At 42.4% G+C, this 21,139-nt stretch overlaps 1 protein-coding gene across 5 annotated transcripts in view; it reads left to right on the top strand.

The window, feature by feature from the left end:
- Window positions 1-207: 207 nt before the first annotated feature.
- The window catches only part of chd3 (chromodomain helicase DNA binding protein 3), an 88,789-nt gene continuing 67,857 nt past the window's right edge, over window positions 208-21,139 (top strand). For 3 of the 5 annotated variants that reach the window (XM_060941615.1, XM_060940820.1, XM_060943558.1), the window contains exons 1-10: window positions 209-587; window positions 4,490-4,626; window positions 4,732-4,902; window positions 5,160-5,284; window positions 5,381-5,619; window positions 9,522-9,649; window positions 13,588-13,717; window positions 13,938-14,113; window positions 18,013-18,270; window positions 18,434-18,637. In XM_060941615.1, the coding sequence (XP_060797598.1) occupies window positions 422-587; window positions 4,490-4,626; window positions 4,732-4,902; window positions 5,160-5,284; window positions 5,381-5,619; window positions 9,522-9,649; window positions 13,588-13,717; window positions 13,938-14,113; window positions 18,013-18,270; window positions 18,434-18,637 (1,734 nt within the window). In that variant the 5' untranslated portion in view covers window positions 209-421. Of the gene's footprint in view, window positions 588-4,489; window positions 4,627-4,731; window positions 4,903-5,159; window positions 5,285-5,380; window positions 5,620-9,521; window positions 9,650-13,587; window positions 13,718-13,937; window positions 14,114-18,012; window positions 18,271-18,433; window positions 18,638-21,139 lie in introns of all 5 variants that reach the window. The other 2 variants (XM_060942897.1, XM_060942223.1) reach the window with 2 other exon arrangements.

Here is a 21,139-nt window from a genome sequence, read left to right as displayed (position 1 = left end):
ATGAGTTAAAATCCAACTTAGAATTAGCAATAACACCCCCTTTCACTGGAACAATGTGAATGTTTTTTGAGAAGGGAGGGGAGACGAAGGAGAGAGAGTGAGTGAGAGAGAGAGAGAGAGAGAGAGAGAGAGGAGGGGGGGGCGTTCTGAAATAATATAGTCAGCCATTTTTTATGTAAGGGGATTTTTTCTTATTGGGGGGGTTGTTAAAAAATAAATATAAGGGCGGCCATCTTTGTTTCTCTGCCTTGTAGTGTAAAATATTCCAAAACGCCCCCCACTTTGTGTGTGTGTGTGTGTGTAAGTGTGTGTCTATGTGTGTGTGTGTGTGTGTGTGTGCCGATTTGAATATTAAAATAAATATTATTCGAAAGGAATATACTTTTTTGATCTCGAGGACGGGGTCGCTGACAGGAATATAATGTCCTCTCCTCTCCGTTCTTGTGAGGAAGATGAGGGCATGGCGGTTAATTCCGAGGGAGGAGATTTTGATGAAGAAGAAGAAGACGACGGGGAGCTGGACGAGAACGCAAGCGACATAAACTCGCCGGCGGCGCCTCGAGAAACTGCAGCGTTAACCGCGCCAGGTACCGTACCGTACACACACCGAAGACCGGAGCGCTCCGGGAAAACACACGCACACACACACACACACACACGCTTACAGCTTGATACCCAAAAGATACTTTTTTACAACTCCGGCACGAACAACGCGGCAACATCTGCAACATCTGCAGCCTGTGTTACTTACTTGCCAGTGGCTGTATTTGCTACACACCATCAGCAGAGACAAAGTGCACCTCGAGCATGAAGTTTAGAGTTTAACCAAAGTTCACTAGTCACATTTTCTGTCCCATACAACTCTAGTCTCAGGTTTATACTGCTTTCCAAGCAATCAAACACTGATATATATATATTTTTTTTTACAAAAGTACTTTACCATATAGTCCTGGTAGAGCTGGTTGATAAATCTACTAATGCTAATATCTATATAAACAATATATAATATATAATAAAGCTTTCTTTCTTTCTTTTTTCTTTCTTTCCTTTTTTTTTTTTTTTTTGCAAAACCGAAAGTCGAGTCCAGGCTGTGTGTGTCTGTGTGTGTGTGTGTGTGAGAGAGAGAGAGAGAAAGAGAGAGAGAGAGAGAGAGAGAGAGTCTGGCACCTGATTGAGAGACTGGTGTTGTGACAGAATGTAAATAAACGTGACCCTACCCACTGTCACTTCACTTCACACACACACACACACACACTTAACATGCCACTATCTCCGTGTATTTATGTAGCTCTAACACTGCAATTTTCTCAGGTATTCTTTCTTTCTTTCTTTCTTTCTTTCTTTCTTTCTTTCTTTCTTTCTTTCTTTCTTTCTTTCTTTCTTTCTTTCTGTCCTGTCTGGATACAGAACTATAAAGCTACATGAAAATATTTATACATGAAATAATGACACATCTAATTATCAGATCTCAGACTCAGATCAGCTTTGACATATGAGATGCAACCCATAATAAGTTGCCCTACAGTGGGATATTGGTTCTATATTATCATAACATATGGGGGGGGGGAATCAGGTTTCTTTTACATGTATGAGATGTGTTGAACGGTGTATGACAGTTAGCTCAGTGTGTGTGTGTGTGTGTGTGGGACGTTTGGAGTTTGAAACGCCGTAGGCCCTTTCTTTCTGTACAGAAAGTGTGTGTGTCTCGTGCAGGCAGGCAGTGAAAGGACGGAGCGCCTGAATCAATTAAACTCCGCGCCCTCGTGTCCCCTTGTGGCCCCTGGGGACCTGCAGCAGCAGCAGTGGCGGCGGCTTGCAGGCTGTGTTCAGTCCCGGGAGCGCGAGCTCTCTGCGTGGGAGGGAAGCCGCCGCACGTCACCGCTCTGAGCCGTAGCGCGGCGCGCGGCCTGCACATCCCCGAGTCCCGCGTGCGCACTGCTGCCGCCTCTGGCTTGCGCGAGACCGGCTGGGCGGGGAAAGCAATCGCGCCTCTCTCTCTCTCTCTCTCTCTCTCTCTCTCTCAGGCGCGCGCGCTGCGTCTCATGACGAAAGGCTTTATGTGCAAACCGAATTGATTGGAGTACAATGGCGGACGCAGTTTTCAGCTCGGGTTTCTTTCTTTCCCGCCACCACCGACACCCACCGACACTCCACACCAGGCGCGCGCTTTGTCCTTAACTTACTTTGTCCCCAAAACGAGGAATTTCATTAACAGCTTTCCAGAGCGAACCATAATCTGAACGTATAACAATCCAGGAACACAAGAATAATAGTAATAAATGACAGAAAATAAAACATGACCTTCAGTCTGCCTTATTTATCAGTTTTGGCATCAAAATGATATCAAAACATCTGATTCCTTTTGTCATAGGTATAAAAATGAACACTGATGTTTAGTCTTGGACAAAGTTTAAATATGATAATATACATTGAACAGACACTAAATACATATACCGAGCCTTTAACAATGGTCTTGACTGAAGAAAGACATTTTACAATTTTAAATGAAAGTGTTTCTCTTGTAAAGGAGTCTCATCTCATTATCTGTAGCTGCTTTATCCTTCTACAGGGTCGCAGGCAAGCTGGAGCCTATCCCAGCTGACTACGGGCGAAAGGCGGGGTACACCCTGGACAAGTCGCCAGGTCATCGCAGGGCTGACACATAGACACAGACAACCATTCACACTCACATTCACACCTACGGTCAATTTAGAGTCACCAGTTAACCTAACCTGCATGTCTTTGGACTGTGGGGGAAACCGGAGCACCCTATTATTATTATTATTATTATTATTATTATTATCCATCCATTATCTGTAGCTGCTTATCCTGTCCTACAGGGTCGCAGGCAAGTTGGAGCCTATCCCAGCTGACTAGGGGTGAGAGGTGGGGTACACCCTGGACAAGTCGCCAGGTCATCACAGGGCTGACACAGAGACAAACAACCATTCACACTCACGGTCAGTTTAGAGCCACCAGTTAACCTAACCTGCATGTCTTTGGACTGTGGGGGAAACCGGAGCACCCAGAGGAAACCCACACAGACACGGGGAGAACATGCAGACTCCATACAGAAAGGCCCTCGCCGGCCGCTGGGCTCGAATCCAGGACCTTCTTGCTGTGAGGCGACAGTGCTAACCACTACACCACCGTGCTGCCCTATTATTATTATTATTATTATTATTATTATTTCTACATCGCACAGTACATCATTTTTTGGATTTGTCAATTTCTACTGGTATTTTCTGCTGTCTGTCAAGTCGCAACAAGGACCTTAGACAGACAGCACTTTCTGCAATATGTGTGCTGTTCCAAGCAGTGCTGACTTTTGCTAGGTTTTAATATCATATTTAACATCAAGCATGTCAAGATAGGTCTTCAGTTTCTTCGGGACTGATCCCAAAGCCTCAGTGATTACAGGCGTGACCTTAACATTCGACTCTGGTAATCCCCAAAGCCGTGAGATCTCTACCTTACGTTCTGCATGCTTCATTATTTTCTCAGTCTCCTTAGCTGCGATATTATGATCACTCGGGATAGCTACAGCTATAGTCAGACATTCTTGCTGCTTGTTCTTGTAAAGCACCAAGTCATGCCTACGGTATTCAAGTACTCGGTCTGTTTGAAAATCGAAATTCCACAGATTCACTTTACCCTCATCATCCATCACTTTCTCTGGTGTGTGCTCATACTACTTCTCACATTATTATTATTATTAGGGCGGCACAGTGGCGTAGTGGTTAGCACTGTCGCCTCACAGCAAGAAGGTCCTGGGCTTGAGCCCAGCGGCCGGCGAGGGCCTTTCTGTGTGGGCTTTGCATGTTCTCCCTGTGTCTGTGTGGGTTTCCGCTGGGTGCTCCAGTTTCCCCCACAGTCCAAAGACATGCAGGTTAGGCTAATTGGTGGCTCTAAATTGACCGTAGGTGTGAATGTGAGTGTGAAGGGTTGTCTGTGTCTATGTGTCAGCCCTGTGATGACCTGGCGACTTGTCGAGGGTGTACCCCGCCTCTCACCCATAGTCAGCTGGGATAGGCTCCAGCTTGCCCGCGACCCTGTAGAACAGGATAAGCGGCTACAGATAATGGATGGATTATTATTATTATTATTATTATTATTCAATTGTGTGTCATTCTATGGCGCGGCCATCAAATTTTATCACTGAAGCTCATGTCAGGTTGAACAAGTTGAGATGAACTTGTTAAACCTGACAGCTTAGTGCGGGTCAGAGGTTGAGTAAGCGAGTGACAGTGATGTTGTCAGCTCCATCACCCCCCACCATGCTCTCAAGGGTCAAACCATTGTCAAGCCTAATTGTTTCTGGATGCAGTTAAAGGGATCATTTTCAGCTTCTGTCAAGGATTATTGTCAGGTCTGTTTAGTCATTACTATGTTCTTACCCTCCCCCTCCCCCCAACCATCAATCACCACCTCAACACACCCCCAACACACAAACATACACGTCCCTCTGTGTTTTCTCTTTTTTTTTCAGACGATGGTGAGGATGGAACGGAGATATCAGACAGGGAAAGCCTGGGAAAGAAGAAAAGAGGTCCAAAAAAGAAGAAGGAAACTAAAAAGAAAGACAAAGAGGGCAAGATCACCAAAGCACGGAAGCGCAAAAAAATAGTATGTCGTTCTGTGTAGTATTATGTTCTTTCACTTGAGTGTAGTGTTTTTTTAGGACTTTAATTTGTCAGTTGTCAAATCTAAATTGCCACCTCTTTGTCCTAGGACAGTGATATAGAGAGAGACTCAGAACAGGACTATGGCGTGAACTCAGACAGTGCCATTAGTGATTATGGAGAGAAGAAAAAGAAAAAGAAGCATAAAGACAAGAAAGAAAAGAAGACCAAGAAAAAGAAGAAAGATGATGAAGACAGCACACACGAAGAGACCACAAAAGTAAGACAGCTATCAGGTCTTAAGTGGTGTTTATAAAAAAAAAAAAAAAACAAGTGCTTTCAAACTTCGTAGCTACAGCATATATTTTTTCATCTTACACTTCAGATGACCGTAGATGCTAGAGGCTATACTTTTTCTAGCATTCTTAATTTGGATGAAAGCACCTTCTCTTCTACAGATAGGTCATGATGAAGTGTAGTATTTTAGGAAGAGGTGCCTGTTTTTATGATCATTGTTTGGTTATATGTTTCTTTCAGCCAGTAGAACTAAAGACATCAGCTCAGTTGGCCAAAGACTGGGGTCTGGAGGATGTGGATCATACTTTCACAGAGGAGGATTATCGCACACTAACCAACTACAAGGCCTTTAGCCAGTTCATGAGGTACTGCGCCAACTACATGTGGTTAATTTGGCATTTAAATGCACCACATGCATCAGAATGAATAAGAATGACTGGGAATTTTAATTTGTTGTTCAGGCCGATGATAGCTAAGAAGAACCCTAAGATCCCCATGTCTAAAATGATGACCATCTTGGGAGCGAAGTGGAGAGAGTTCAGCTCCAATAACCCCTTCAAAGGTTCAGCAGCCGCTATTGCAGCTGCAGCAGCTGCTGCGGCGGCAGCCGTAGCTGAACAGGTCTCCGCAGCAACAGTCTCTCCTGAGCCACCCCCTCAGCCACCCCCACTTCGCAAGGCCAAGACCAAAGAAGGGAAAGGTGAGTGGGGTGCATGGTGTTGTCTTAAAGTGCATATCCTGGACCAATTTCGTGTTTTTTTATATGAAAGTACAGGTAGTCGTCGACTTACGACCTATGCGACTTACGACCGATCGACTTTACGACCGTCTGGTTATGACTGGCAAGTGTTTCCCAGCTGAGCTAGCTGAGCGTACGACAGTTTCCGTCCCAGCTCCAGGCACATGCGCAGTCTCTCTTGCACACTCCGTCATACAGTTTCCGCCCCAGCTCCGGGCACATGCGCAGTCTCTCTCACGCTCCTTCGCGCACTCCGTCATACAGTTTCCGCCCCAGCTCCTGGTTTATGAAACGAGCAAATGCTCCCGCCAGCCCGAGCGCTGCAACAGCTGATGATGACGTAGACGACCCACAGCCAAGCACCAGTAATGCCAGCGGTCACTAAGTTTTGTATTTTGCTATGTTTTACATTTGTATTTTGGTATGTTTCAAACTAAAATGTTTTCTATTTTTCACACCTGTATTTCGTATTTTTTGTTTTGCACATATTAAACGAATTGTACAGTACGCAGTGTAGTATGCAGTGTTTGACTTAAACCAAATAATGAGCCAAGGTACTGAAATAAGAAAATGTTGATAAAATAAGACTTTAAGATGATTACAATATCATTACACATCACAATATATGTACTTGCGTTCATTTAACACAGGCCGACTTACGACCAGATCGGTTTACGACCGATCAGTCGTAACCAAACGCAGTCGTAAGTCGACGACTACCTGTATGTCCCTTTACACACTCATCCAGAGGGTAATTTTGCACAAAGCCATCTGTCTACAGCAGAAAAAAATAAAATAACAGAACGCGTCTGAAAAAATCCCAAGGGAGTCTGGAGCCAGATTCGTGACGTCACCTGCGGAAGCGCCAGCAGGCTGCGCGAGCTTGCACGGTTTCAGTGCACAGCCTGTGTAGACCAAGTTTAGTAGCTAGCGATTTTGCATTGAAATATGGAATTGTCACCTGAGTGCAATGTTACTTCACCTTTGGATGAAGAATATAATGAGATGTCAGAATTATTTCTTACCCTGGCAACAGTCAACTTGTGAATTGCCGATTTTCTTGGTCTTTTTCTCGGCTCTGCTTGGTCCTCGGCTTCGAGGGCCTCAGTGGATGCAGCACTTCGCCTCTGTCAGGGGAGACGAACACGGCTGGCTCCTTTGGTGACGGTGACACAGATGGAGACGGTGTTGCTTTGGGCATTCTAACAGATGGAACTGCGTCTTTTTTCGGATCAAGTTGCCTCGCAAAGCCCATTTCCCACTGCAAAGAGTTCTCAAAGTCGTCGGGCCTTGTGAAGTGAGCACCATAAATAATGCTGTAGTCTGTAGCATGTAGCCAATTTTTCCGGGTGCCTCGCGCAAAGTGCTCCCATTTCTCTCTCATTGTCTGGTCTTTTGGAAAACGATGAGTACTAATCCCATCAAGATTGGTGTTGCTACACCCTCCTACGATACATCTGTTAACCATTTTAATAATAACGTGATAACGATGAAGAAATTTGCAGAAAACCACCAGGTCGTTTTCTCATAAACAAACCAGTGCTGACGTAGGATTCAGAGGGAGGCGTCCCGCACGTGACGTCACGAAAATCAGTGTTTCCCGGGAAATCCAAATGCCAAGTTTTTTCAGAGGCGGACCAATTCGCCTCAAATGGCTTGATTTCAACTGAATTTTTCTGGTATTGCGCAAGGTAAAAAATTGCACAAAATGCAAAATGTAACAGATATTTGACCAAAGTTTAATATAAAATAGGAGAATTACGTACATTGATCTTGCTCTTGAATTTACCCGTGATATGCACTTTAATAGTGTATCAGTGATGTTGGAATTTGGTTCACTATATAGTGTGCACATGGGATCTAATTTGATTGTGTAGCAGTGCCAATGTAAATATTATTTTTAAATTACCCATATATTACCTCAAACTTTTTTTTAAATAATGTAAACATTGTTTATGTTAATAGTCAGATCCTTTCCCATGGGAATAACATGAATGTAGGTGTGTGTATTGGTAGGCAAACCTGAGATGGCGTGCATCTGCCAGACTACTGGAATGTACTTTAATATATCTATATCTTTATATCTATATAGACACATCTATATATGGACACAAGTGTTTTACTGGGAAATACGCCATTTGTATTTTTCATATGAGATACATCTGAAACATGGAGAACCAAAACCATGACATAAATCTCTATATGTCACTCATGAGGAAATCAATGAATTGTTTTGATTAATTTGGGTACTTTTTGTTTGTGAATGTGTCTATATAATAAAAACAAAACTCACATGTTGGCTTGAAGATATGAAGTTTATCTTCTCGTGTTGAAAAATTTACATTTTTCATATGAAATACATCACAGATCTGAGTGACATATTTAAATAATATTGGCTGGCGTTGAGTGGTCTATCAGATATATTCCATTCAGCTAGCATGATATTGAACGAGTCGAAGATGAATTCAGTATCATGCTAGCTGAATGGAATATATCTGGTATACCACAAAAATAAGCCAGCCAATATTATCCATCCATTATCTGTAGCCGCTTATCCTGTCCTACAGGGTTGCAGGCAAGCTGGAGCCTATCCAAGCTAACTATGGGCGAGAGGCAGGGTACACCCTGGACAAGTCGCCAGGTCATCACAGGGCTGACACAGAGACAAACAACCATTCACATTCACACCTACGGTCAATTTAGAGCCACCAATTAGCCTAACCTGCATGTCGTTGGACTGTGGGGGAAACCGGAGCACCCGGAGGAAACCCACGCGGACACGGGGAGAACATGCAAACTCCGCACAGAAAGGCCCTCACCGGCCATGGGGCTCGAACCCAGGACCTTCTTGCTGTGAGGCAACAGTGCTAACCCCTACACCACCGTGCCGCCCCAATATTATTATTGTTATTATTATACATACACATTCCTTTCGGGTGTTCAACATGTCTTTCTCTTTCATAATTCTCTCAAAATCTTCTGTATTTAATGAAGCAAACCTGGCGGCCATGTTTGTTTACAGATTGTCACAGTCACTCGCTAGTGCAGAAGTTTTACGTCTCCGATGCATGATGTCATGTTGTCTTGACAACCATGCAGTATCATAAACCATATTGAATGCTCATTCTCCATTGGGTAGAGTGACGTAATGCATGTAGGATAAGCGATATGCTAACAATATCGTATGCTATCAAACCAAATGAATGAAACCCGCTAGAAGAGAATAGAATACATGTTTTTATTCCATCAAAAAAGTGTCCCGTATGTATAATAATTTCCGATATTTCACTCCGATGACGTGACTCCCAGTGTTTTCCCGCTGACTGGACATGCATTGTCAAAATGGCGAACCGGTTCAAAATGAAAATTCTTTTGATTAATTTGCAGTTTTTTTTGTGGATGTGTCTATATAATATAAAGAACATTACACCGTGGTGCGAAGATATGAAATTCATCTTCTTGTGTTGAAAATATTTTCACTTATTTGCTTCAATCACTCATGAAATATATTCACCAGTCAAAGATAAACTTCGTATCTTCGCGCAACCGTTAATATTCTCTCTATATATACTCCATACATATTCTCTGTAATGAAATGTCATTTATAAATATATAAGGGAAAATGGCAGATGCAAAAATTTCTTTGTTGGAAAAGATATTTTAAAGTACTAGTCCATGTTTTTTGAAAATGTATGATGCACCCTTTACAATACAGCATAAGGATTACATTTTTCCAGTCTTTTATCCTTTTATGGAATAAAGATATAAAGTAGATGTTCTTTTTTATTGGCAAACAGCTAGCGGTTATTATTATTTGCTTTCGGTGTGTGTTTAGTGTGCTGTTCTGTGTTTGTGTGTGACAGGCCCTGGTTATAAGAAGCGCAGCAAGAGTCTACGCGCCTCTGACAAAAAGAAGCCCAAGCCTAAGAAGATGGCTCCCCTCCGAATAAAACTGGGAGCTCTCGGGAACAAGCGCAAGAAGAGCAGCTCGGTGAGAATGAGCCGGTTGCATGGTTTGTGCTGTTGAAGAGTGATGCTGTACTAAATTTGATGCTGCGCTTCTTTGCAAGCTTGTGTGTGTATATTTATAAATGTGATTATCTTTAGCAAGTGAGGATGACCCAAAGTTGCACATATGTGAGAGTTATACAGTCAACTCCAGAATTATCGGCACCCCTCAAGTGAATATAGACAGTTTACATATTACATACGTTTATTCAAAGCTTTATGCATATCCCTTACCTTTATGCTAAGAAAAATAATTATTAGTAAATAGTATCGTTTTTAACAGTAGTTTCGCTGACAAAGTGTTGACTTTATTACCAGACTTGAGCAATAAAGAAAAAAGTCTTCGATAACCTTATGCCGCTGAGCTGCTGGGAGTCTTGGAATAGTAAAGCGGCATTCAGCTAGATGACTTGTAATTCCTGACCTCCAACAAGGAAAAAACAACGAAAATTCTGTAAATTCTACTTGAAGTGTCCAAATTCCTCCGAGTCCAACAAGTGCCATCACATCAAAATGGAAGCACACAGCGTCAGGAGTAAGCAAAGTAACACTTCTTTGATTGAGTTATGCAGTATATACACAAGTATTTGCTTTAAATCAAACAATGTACATACATATTTCACTTGGTAAATCTTTAATATTGAGTCCACAGATTGTTGTTTGGAGGAGGAAACTATAGTCAGTTAGCTGGCTAGCTTTTTGCTAACAAAAGACGAACATAGAAGAGTCCATGTTTTTTTCCGCACTGTGTATCTAGAATGTACGGAGGCTGAAAATGACGTCGTTCTGAGCGCTGACTTTCCATTTCCGAGGTAAGTCAAATGCAGCAAAATTCACACTCAGTGCTGTGTCTGCGGTGTTGGGTTGGAATTCACCAATCAGGAAAGAGAGCGAGTAAGAGTGTGAGAACGAAAGTAAAAGAGTGAAAGTGTGTATTTATTTAAAAATTCAGGACTGATGGTATTGTAGTTTATTTGTTGAACATTTATTTGTTCTCTAATTTGGTGGGAAGCTTTGAATGACTGTCAGACAGTTGTTGTTTTTTTCCTCATTGTGGAGATGGTATCATTAACCAGTTGTGAAGATTTTACATACCCGCCACCAGATGAGGGTTTGGGTCCCTCTGGTGTACTATTGAGGTATTTCACCTGACGTCACAGGGTCACGTGACACCCCGGTGTCCGCCATTTTGAAGGTCAAGCTAGCTAATGTCAACAACATAGTAGCTAGTATGTTACTGTAGCAATGTTTACGTTCAGTCATTTGGATGTCTGTTAAAACCTTTCAGTCTCAAGTTTTTCCTTTACTGGATTTACTAGTTTACTGTAATTATGATCCGGCAGCTATTTACACCGGATCCAGTGTAAATAGCTGCTGGAGCGCGCTCCGGCTTGCTCCCCCTCAAATTAAGCAGCGCGCTCCGGCTTGCTCCCGGAGTGCTCCGGCCGAGGTTCCGGAGCGCGCTCCAGCTTGCTTCCCCTCAAATTAAGCAGCACGCTCCGGCTTGTTCCCGGAGTGCTCCGGCCGAGGTTCCGGAGCGCGCTCCGGCTTGCTCCCCCTCAAATTAAGCAGCGCGCTCCGGCTTGCTCCCAGAGTGCTCCGGCCGAGGTTCCGGAGCGCGCTCCGGCTTGCTCCCCCTCAAATTAAGCAGCGCGCTCCGGCTTGCTCCCGGAGTGCTCCGGCCGAGGTTCCGGAGCGCGCGCCGGCAGCTATTTACACTGGATCCAGTGTAAATAGCTGCCGGATCATAATTACAGTAAACTAGTAAATCCAGTAAAGGAAAAACTTGAGACTGAAAGGTTTTAACAGTCATCCAAATGACTGAACGTAAACATTGCTACAGTAACATACTAGCTACTGTGTTGTTGACATTAGCTAGTGCTAACAGCTAGCTGCTAGTACACTGCTACAACACAGACACCGACCCTAATAATACAGTTCTTGGTCATTGCCTGGTAACAGCAAATTTATAACGGGCCATGTCTCAACAGACTAAGAAGTTATTTCAATGACATTTAATAACATTTTGTTTATCCTGAGGACCGAAAGTAAATGAAAATGTGAACAAACCTTAGCTGTAATAAGATGGCGACCACCGGCTCCAGGGACGACCCACTGATGTAGGCATGTTACCCAGCCTGACACTAAATATTTGTAGGCATCCAAACTCTTATATGCTTTCAGATCAATACCTGTGTATGGCGATGGGTTTTTAACGACATAGGTATACAGATCATGTGGGCCAAAGTCAGGTAAAGACGAGGGCTTCGTGTACTTCCGTGGAAGCAGGTAAACGTCGTTCTCTAAGCCTGCTAACCTCAATTTTTGCAAATACCTCTCCCTCTGCTCGCCCTGTAAATGCCCTACGTCGCTGGATAGTGAAGGTGTTTTCTGCATCTCGCTCCTTTTTCTTTTATGTTTTTCGTTTGTCGCCTTCCTCGCATTCAAACTGATTCAAGCCGTGACGTCCAAAATGGCAGCCTAACGATGCATCACATGACTTGGTCACGTGGGTGAAAAACCTCAATAATCACCCAAGAGAATTCATGGAAGCTAGTTGATGGCTTCCTGGATCGCCGACCCTCAACTATGAGGATGACAGACAGACAGACAGACAGACAGACAGACAGACAGAAGATGTTACAACTAGAAGAAATAGAGAACTTGAGATAGTTGGTGAGTTTGATTGTATGTTTGTATTTCAGTCTCACTTATATTGGGAAAGACTGGTGTGAGTTTTAGCCAGCATGGCTCATGACAAATTTTTTTGAGAGGCTGATGAACCAGATACACAAATTGGATAAAAAAATACAGGGAAAACACAGACTTTACTAAAAAAAAAATGGAAATGACCAAAAGTGATCATTTTGTAATCTACACTGTATTTTAGCTAGCTAGCTAGAGTTAGTAAGCTAGCTGCATCCATCAGCCCTTGAGATGAGCAGAGCCTCAGGGAAAATCCCTACATCTAGTCTGTTACAGTTTAGGGACATCATTTTGTGTGCATTATACGGTTTGGGATGCAGTTTTACATTCTTTCTGAATGTGTTTTACTTGGCACTCTCAGTTGTGAGATGAATTCATATGGTGGAAAACAACCCAGCACAACCCACGTCACAAAACGTTCTTCTGCAAGTAGCTTGCAATAGCATTTTCAATCAAGGGGGAATTCCAAAGGCTTATATTACAGATGTAAATCTAATGCAAAAAAAAAAAATTCTCAGTCCTCAAAAATATTAGATTTGAGCAAACTGCCCACCTACACAGTGTGAATGGAGGTGAGAGAGGTGATGAAGAAGCCAAAGATTGCAGTTTCATAAATGCTTGGTTTAGTGTAGTTGATTCTTCGGGTTTCAAATGTCAAAATCTATTAATGCTAACGTTTTGACAGTGTGCTGTTTGAAAAGGTTGCAAGAAAGAAATTTGAGAGCAACCCACAAAATGGCCAACTGAATCACTCCATAGTGAGACAAACTCTGCAGAAAACCTTTGGTCTGAACTGAAGGCGACATGCACAAATCTAAGAATACAGGAAATACAAAAAGCTTAAAATGCTCTACATGAAGCAGTGGATGAAGGCCACTGTTATTCTCTCTAGGGAGGGCTTTACCAAATATTAATGACACTATCTGAGAGAAAAAAAAAGATATATGAAAAATAATGTGTTAAGATTAAACCATACATAACCACTCGAAGTTTAAGGATAAAATATCGCCCATTGCATGCATCGTTTATTTTATGTATTAATTTTGTTTTATATTCATGTCTGCTCTTATGAAGGGTGCCAAAAATTTTGCCAGAAAAGTTGACTGTGTGACAAGTTAAAAATCATGAGAATAACTAAAAGCAGGACAACTCCAGTTTGAGTGGTGTGTTGTTCTTTATAGTGATAATGTATTGGCGTGTGTGTGTTTTATGAAGAGTGAAGATGTGGACGATGATGACTCTGAGCAGGAGAACTCGAGTGTTCACAGCTCATCAGTGCGCTCAGACAGTTCCGGCCGAGTGAAAAAGAACAAACGAGGTCGGCCAGCAAAGAAAAAGAAGAAGGGTGGGTGACATTTCTGTTCCTTTGTTAACTGTGCTTCGCTGACCTGTGACACTTCCTCTGTTTAGATTTTTTTTGTTCCATAGATGATTGGGGGCCTTGAAAAACCCAGCAGAAACAATTATATTCTATTATATGAAGTGTCATGAGGGTCCAGATGTCAGCAAATTCATGCTTTCGGCTTGTTGTCATGTGCCCTCTCTTATCTCTTTCTGTCTCTCAGTGCCGGGAGATGAGGATGGTGATGGCTATGAGACAGATCATCAGGACTACTGTGAGGTGTGTCAGCAGGGAGGGGAGATCATCTTGTGTGACACATGCCCCAGAGCGTATCACCTAGTGTGTCTGGAGCCTGAGCTGGAGAAGGCTCCTGAGGGCAAGTGGAGCTGCCCACACTGCGTAAGTCACCTTTATAATGCTTAAGTTCCTCTAAAGCTTGCTTAAAAACTTAAAGGAGCAACAAGTTCTTTTTTGTTGTTGTTAAAACCTGAGTTATACATATTATGTAGTAGGCACGCAGTGTTACATGTTTTGAAGAGAGCTTGGAAAATCCTTTTCATACTAAGCCACTGACAGAAAGGCTCCTTTTAATGTCATGACACTTCATGAGTCCAGACATGTAACCAGTAGGGAGGTAGATCAGCTATGCCTAGCGTCACCATAGACTTTAAAGGAGAACTGAAGGCAAATTTTTGATTATCAAAATTCTATTTCTCATTTTATTAAATATAGGAATGCATTTCTGACAGCGCGGCACGGTGGTGTAGTGGTTAGCGCTGTCGCCTCACAGCAAGAAGGTCCGGGTTCGAGCCCCGTGGCCGGCGAGGGCCTTTCTGTGCGGAGTTTGCATGTTCTCCCCGTGTCCGCGTGGGTTTCCTCCGGGTGCTCCGGTTTCCCCCACAGTCCAAAGACATGCAGGTTAGGTTAACTGGTGACTCTAAATTGACCGTAGGTGTGAATGTGAGTGTGAATGGTTGTCTGTGTCTATGTGTCAGCCCTGTGATGACCTGGCGACTTGTCCAGGGTGTACCCCGCCTTTCGCCCATAGTCAGCTGGGATAGGCTCCAGCTTGCCTGCGACCCTGTAGAACAGGATAAAGCGGCTACAGATAATGAGATGAGATTTCTGACAGCTGTTTTGTCGCTCCTAGAGCAAGTTATGAGTGTTTGAAATATGCTCTGTAATATATCAGTCCATATGTTAACGCAATGGCCGTAAACGAGATTCGTCGAGACCTGTGCGAGACATCGTAGGACGGAAGTAAAACGTACAGCGGAAATCAAAGTGACCAACATCTGCCAACGTTGTCAGAAGACGCGCGCGCCCTCTTTCGAATGCTGACGTAATCAAGCCGGAAGTTTTCTTTGTTTTGATAGCAATCAGGAAAGTTTGAAAAAGTAGGCAGTAATCGTCATTTAAACTCGTTTTTGTGCAATATTTCGTTTGTAAAACAGTTTTCAAAATGGCGGCGCTGACACCTGGCTGACACTTCACGTTTTGAAGTCTCGCACAAGTCTCGTGAAGATCACGCGGATAAGCGACGCCTGCCGTGGACCAAATGAACGAAATTCAACATGGCTAAAAACCGAATAGGCCAATAAATCTAATATTTAATCGCAATTAGTTGCCAATACGAGTCACGATATAAGGTTACTAAGACTGAAAACGTCATTGAATAACACGTTAATTAAGAAATAAAGCAAGTTTAAAAATGACTTCAGTTCTCCTTTAAAGCTGGTGCCAGTCTTTTATACAAGACTATATCTTACTATATTTTATAACTGTGCACCTTTGTATTCGTAATTTAAGAAAATACACTATATAGCCAAAATTATATGGACACCTGACCATCACATACATATATGTATATATGTATGTGTGTATATTCACAACTGTATGTGTATATGTGTACACATGACCATCACCTGACATCACATACATTGATGCTACAAAGTGTAGTTGCTACAAAGTTGGAAGCACACAGTTGTCCAGATCGTCTTTGTATGCCATAACATTAAAGTTTCCCTTCACTGGAACTAAGAGGCTCAAACATGTTCCAGCATGACAGTACCCTTGTGCCTTTAAGAGAAAGATGTGGTTTGCGAAGGTTGGAGTGGAAGAACTCGAGTGTCCTGCACAGAGCCCCGACCTTAACCCCTTTGGGATAACTGGAACACTGACTGCACCCCAGGCCTCCTCACCCAACACCAGTGCCTGACTTCACTAATGCTCTTGTGGCTGAACGATCACAAATCCCCACAGCCACGCTTCAAAATCCAGTGGAGTGGAGGTTATTATAACCGTGAAGGGGGACTAAATCTGGAATGGGATGCTTAAAAAAAGCACATATGGATGTGATGAACAGGTGTCCACAAACTTTTGGTTACATAGTATAAAATGTCAAGAAAAGTGAATCATAACACTTAACCAGGGCAACTCCTGACTGCTTTTTTTCTTTGGTTTAGGCTGTTGTTCTATTTAAATTAATAAATTCATACTGTGTTAGACATTATTAAAGGAACAGTCCACCGTACTTCCATAATGAAATATGCTCTTATCTGAATTGAGACGAGCTGCTCCGTACCTCTCCAAGCTTTGCGCGACCTCCCAGTCAGTCAGACGCAGTCAGACGCGCTGTCACTCCTGTTAGCAATGTAGCTAGGCTCAGCATGGCCAGTGGTATTTTTTGGGGCTGTAGTTAGATGCGACCAAACTCTTCCGCGTTTTTCCTGTTTACATAGGTTTATATGACCAGTGATATGAAACAAGTTCAGTTACACAAATTGAAACGTAGCGATTTTCTATGCTATGGAAAGGCCGCACTATAATGACAGGCGTACTAACACCTTCTGCGCGCTTTGGCAGCGCATTGATACGGAGCTTAGATATCAATGTGCTGCCGAAGCGCGCAGAAGGTGTTAGTACGCCTGTCATTATAGTGCGGCCTTTCCATAGCATAGAAAATCGCTACGTTTCAATTTGTGTAACTGAACTTGTTTCATATCACTGGTCATATAAACCTATGTAAACAGGAAAAACGTGGAAGAGTTTGGTCGCATCTAACTACAGCCCCAAAAAATACCATTGGCCATACTGAGCCTAGCTACATTGCTAACAGGAGTGACAACGCGTCTGACTGCGTCTGACTGACTGGGAGGTCGCGCAAAGCTCGGAGAGGTACGGAGCAGCTCGTCTCAATTCAGATAAGAGCATATTTCATTATGCAAGTACGGTGGACTGTTCCTTTAAATTATGATACAGCCTATTATTATATGACTATTATTCGTTTTGTTTTTTTTATTTTGGTCGGGCACCACCCGAACTGATGATCACATCGTCAGCTTTTCTTTGACTAGTCAGACACAAGGTACGCCACCATGCTTGCCGGAGCATTTGGGGGTTAGGTACCTTGCTCAAGGGCACTTCAGCCAGTCCTGCTGGTACAGGGACTCGAACCAGTGACCTTTTGGTCCCAAAGCTGCTTCTCTAGCCATTAGACCATGGCTTCCCCCAAACTGTTATGAATTAGTTATTAACTGAAATTAATAGAAAAGCTACATAGTTATTAGAGTGAGGAATATAGATAGAGATTAGTTTGGTATCCTTGTGTTTGTGTGTTTGTTTTTTTTCTCTTTTTTGTGATTGAACCTGTTTTGAAATCATATATAATACAGGGGTCACTAACACAAGTCTCAGGTCAGTGTTACACTGAGGTTAAATGAAAGTACTAACTGCTCAGCTAATATGGAATAATTTATTTTCACTTCCTTGCTAGTGCGTTATTATCCATTATAGAAGCAGTAATACACTTTTCAGGCCACTCTTTTAGTGCAGTTTAGATTGACAGGAGTCACTAAATACCTACTGAGATAAAAGTGTTATAAAATGTATTGTTGATTTTGTAATTCATAAACCATTAGTGAGTAGAAGAAGAAGCCTTTGTTTGTCACATGTACACTCAAGCACAGTGAAATTCCTCCTCTGTATTTAACCCATCTGAAGCAGTGAACACACACGTGAGCAGTGAGCACACACACATACCCAGAGCAGTGGGCAGCTATGCTACACTGCCTAGGGAGCAGTTGGGGGTTAGGTGCCTTGCTCAAGGACACTTCAGCCATGATACAGAGGGAGGGGAAAGTGCGTTTCATCCACTCAACTCCCATCACATTTTTCATGCCAGTCCCAGAAATCGAACCAGCGACCCTTTGGGCCCAAGGCTGCTTCTCTAACCTTCAGGCCATGGCCACATGATGGATAAAAATCACACTGTAATTCTGTGATGTGCTTTCTTCTAGGAGAAAGAAGGGATTCAGTGGGAGGCAAAAGAAGAAGACTTTGAGGAGTTTGAGGAAGAGTGTGATGATGGAGGGGTGGTGGAGCCAGGACCAGGAGGAGAGGAAGAGGAGGATGATCACATGGAGTTCTGCCGAGTGTGTAAAGATGGAGGGGAATTGCTGTGCTGTGACTCCTGCCCTTCCTCTTATCACATACACTGCCTCAACCCCCCACTGCCTGAAATACCCAATGGAGAGTGGCTCTGCCCCAGATGCACCGTAAGTTCTACAGAACTGAACTAGAGTATATTAAATTGGGCTGAACTGACATGATGGAACTGTTTCAGAACAAGATGAATAATATGTCAACAGTAATGCATTTTGAGATGGTGAACATGATCGTATGTGCTGTCATTGCTCAATTTTGCCATTCATTCCACAGTGTCCACCAATCAAAGGGCGTGTGCAGAAGATCTTACACTGGCGATGGGGTGAACCGCCTCCTCCTGTGCCTGTTCCTCCGCCCCCAGATGCGCCACCTGATGCTCCACCCCCACCTCCCATGAAAGGCCGGCCAGAGAGAGAGTTCTTCGTGAAATTGGCAGGACAGTCCTACTGGCATTGTACATGGATCACTGAACTTCAGGTGTGTGTATATGTGTATAAATGAGAAATAGAGAGACTGAGAGGCAAAACAAGAGTCATTCCACCTTATCGAATATAATATAGACATTTAGGCACTGCCTAAAAGTGGAGCTCCTGATGAGCATATGAGCAAAATATTTGCAAGAGCACAAAATTAACCCGTATAGAATAATAATATTATAGCATATCAACCATCAAACTGTGTAGTCTATTGTATTTCACGTCAATAAATTGCTGCATTGCCTTCTGACTGATACCAATAATGAGATACACATCATACTTACAAATACATATTTATTTATTTATTCGACACCGCATGTCATGCACCAGAAACAATACCACAACATTTATTATGGTGTGACTCTGCTGGGTGCCTGGTGGACAGCAGTGAACCAGCACTTTCACTTTACATCATTACTACATAGTTACGATCGAATATCAAACTTGATATGTCAAACAGTTGTCTGGTTACATCTGTTACGTCCACGTGCTTTTGTGGCTGCAGACTGCAAAATGCACGCACCCCGTTAAGACTAATTAGCATGTACCTGTTACTGATTCACACTCAGAGTACATACAGTACTGTGCAAAACTCTTAGGCACTCTATTTTTTTAACACAAACTTTGTTATAGATTTCTATTTTATGACTTCTACATTATCGAGTCAGTACAAAAACATTTTAGAGTTCCAAAAGTTCATTTTCCAGGACAAAATTAAATGCTACAGAAAAAAAGTTTGTATCTGAGCAGCATATTACATAAGAGACCTCTTCAGATTAAAAAAGAAAATATAATGAAGGCTACTGGGTTTTGGTGCAAAATTAAGAAGCAAATGTGACTTTCAAAATGTCCAGAAGAACTGTAGCTCGTTCTGTAAAGTCCTTCCCAAGCCATGTGGAGCATAGGGCGGCGCCGATCTCCGTTTCTGTAGCCCTCGGCCTCTCGCCTATTACATAGCTAGGGTTACAGTAGGGGGCTAGTCCTCTGGTAATCGCGAGAGTTTGACTCCCCACTCGCATCTGTATTGCAGCGTGCCTTGCCAGACGGCAGTAGGTACCATTTTTTGATGGTCTTTGGTATGATCCAACTGTGAGTAGAACTTGCGATCTCCCGATCGAGAGGCGGACACGATAACCACTAGGCCACTCGCTGGTAGGCTGGTTCTGTAAGATGCTCAATAAAACCTACAGCTCATTTCCTTATAAAACTGCACTAACTATACCTGAGACTGCTAATTTTTTTTAAAGCAAAGGGTCATCTCACACATATATTTCATTTATTGTGGCTTACTGCTGTTTATAGTATTTTTAAATGTTGAAACATTTAATTTCATTTTTTAAGCCATTTTTGGTCTACAGCATTTCTTTACATGTGCCTAAGACTTTTGCACAGTACTATACATATAAGGACTCTCAGTAACACACAGACTTTGCGAAAGCCTTGTATTTTGTATCGCTTTTCTGGTTTTGAGCCTGTTTGTGTTTATGGACTTTGAGTATTGTATTGTATTACCTCTGATATCCTGTCTGTGCCTCGCTTGACCACTGCCTGTTTTTTGACTCCGCCTTTGTCTCCGTTTTGGATCAGTTTGCTAGCGTGCTTTCAATAAAACTCTTCCTTCACTTACATCCGTCTATTGCCCTTACATGACAGAAGCTGTCAACTGTCCAACAAGCTGGTGGACTAATAACTGTTTTAACTAGTTTTATATGAAACTGAATATTTTCCATAAAATGTGTTAGTAAATAATTGCATATTATTAAAAATAAAAATTAAAAATAACCGCTGGATAAAAACCCATCTATGTAAATAAAGATACAAATTTTGTTGTCCGGTGGTCAAGTGTTGATGAGATACCTGTATGTTTCCTGCACTTAAGGTTGGGTTACCTGTGGTGGTACACGTTCGTCATTCGTACATACGGATATTGTACAGTCAAAGCCATCAAAAATCAGGTCGATGCATTGCCATATTCTCTTAAGTATGGGACTCTGCTATTATATTACAACCCCGATTCCAAAAAAGTTGGGACAAAGTACAAATTGTAAATAAAAACGGAATGCAATAATTTACAAATCTCAAAAACTGATATTGTATTCACAATAGAACATAGACAACATATCAAATGTCGAAAGTAAGACATTTTGAAATTTCATGCCAAATATTGGCTCATTTGAAATTTCATGACAGCAACACATCTCAAAAAAGTTGGGACAGGGGCAATAAGAGACTGGAAAAGTTAAAGGTACAAAAAAGGAACAGCTGGAGGACCAAATTGCAACTCATTAGGTCAATTGGCAATAGGTCATTAACATGACTGGGTATAAAAAGAGCATTTTGGAGTGGCAGCAGCTCTCAAAAGTAAAGATGGGAAGAGGATCATCGATCCCCTTAATTCTGCACCGACAAATAGTGGAGCAATATCAGAAAGGAGTTCGACAGTGTAAAATTGCAAAGAGTTTGAACATATCATCATCTACAGTGCATAATATCATCAAAAGAT

This window comes from Neoarius graeffei, chromosome 1 (assembly GCF_027579695.1).
Source record: "Neoarius graeffei isolate fNeoGra1 chromosome 1, fNeoGra1.pri, whole genome shotgun sequence".
In the NCBI taxonomy this organism is placed as follows: domain Eukaryota; kingdom Metazoa; phylum Chordata; class Actinopteri; order Siluriformes; family Ariidae; genus Neoarius; species Neoarius graeffei.
Note: the sequence above shows the minus strand (reverse complement) of the source record. Positions and strands in the feature narration are given on the sequence as shown.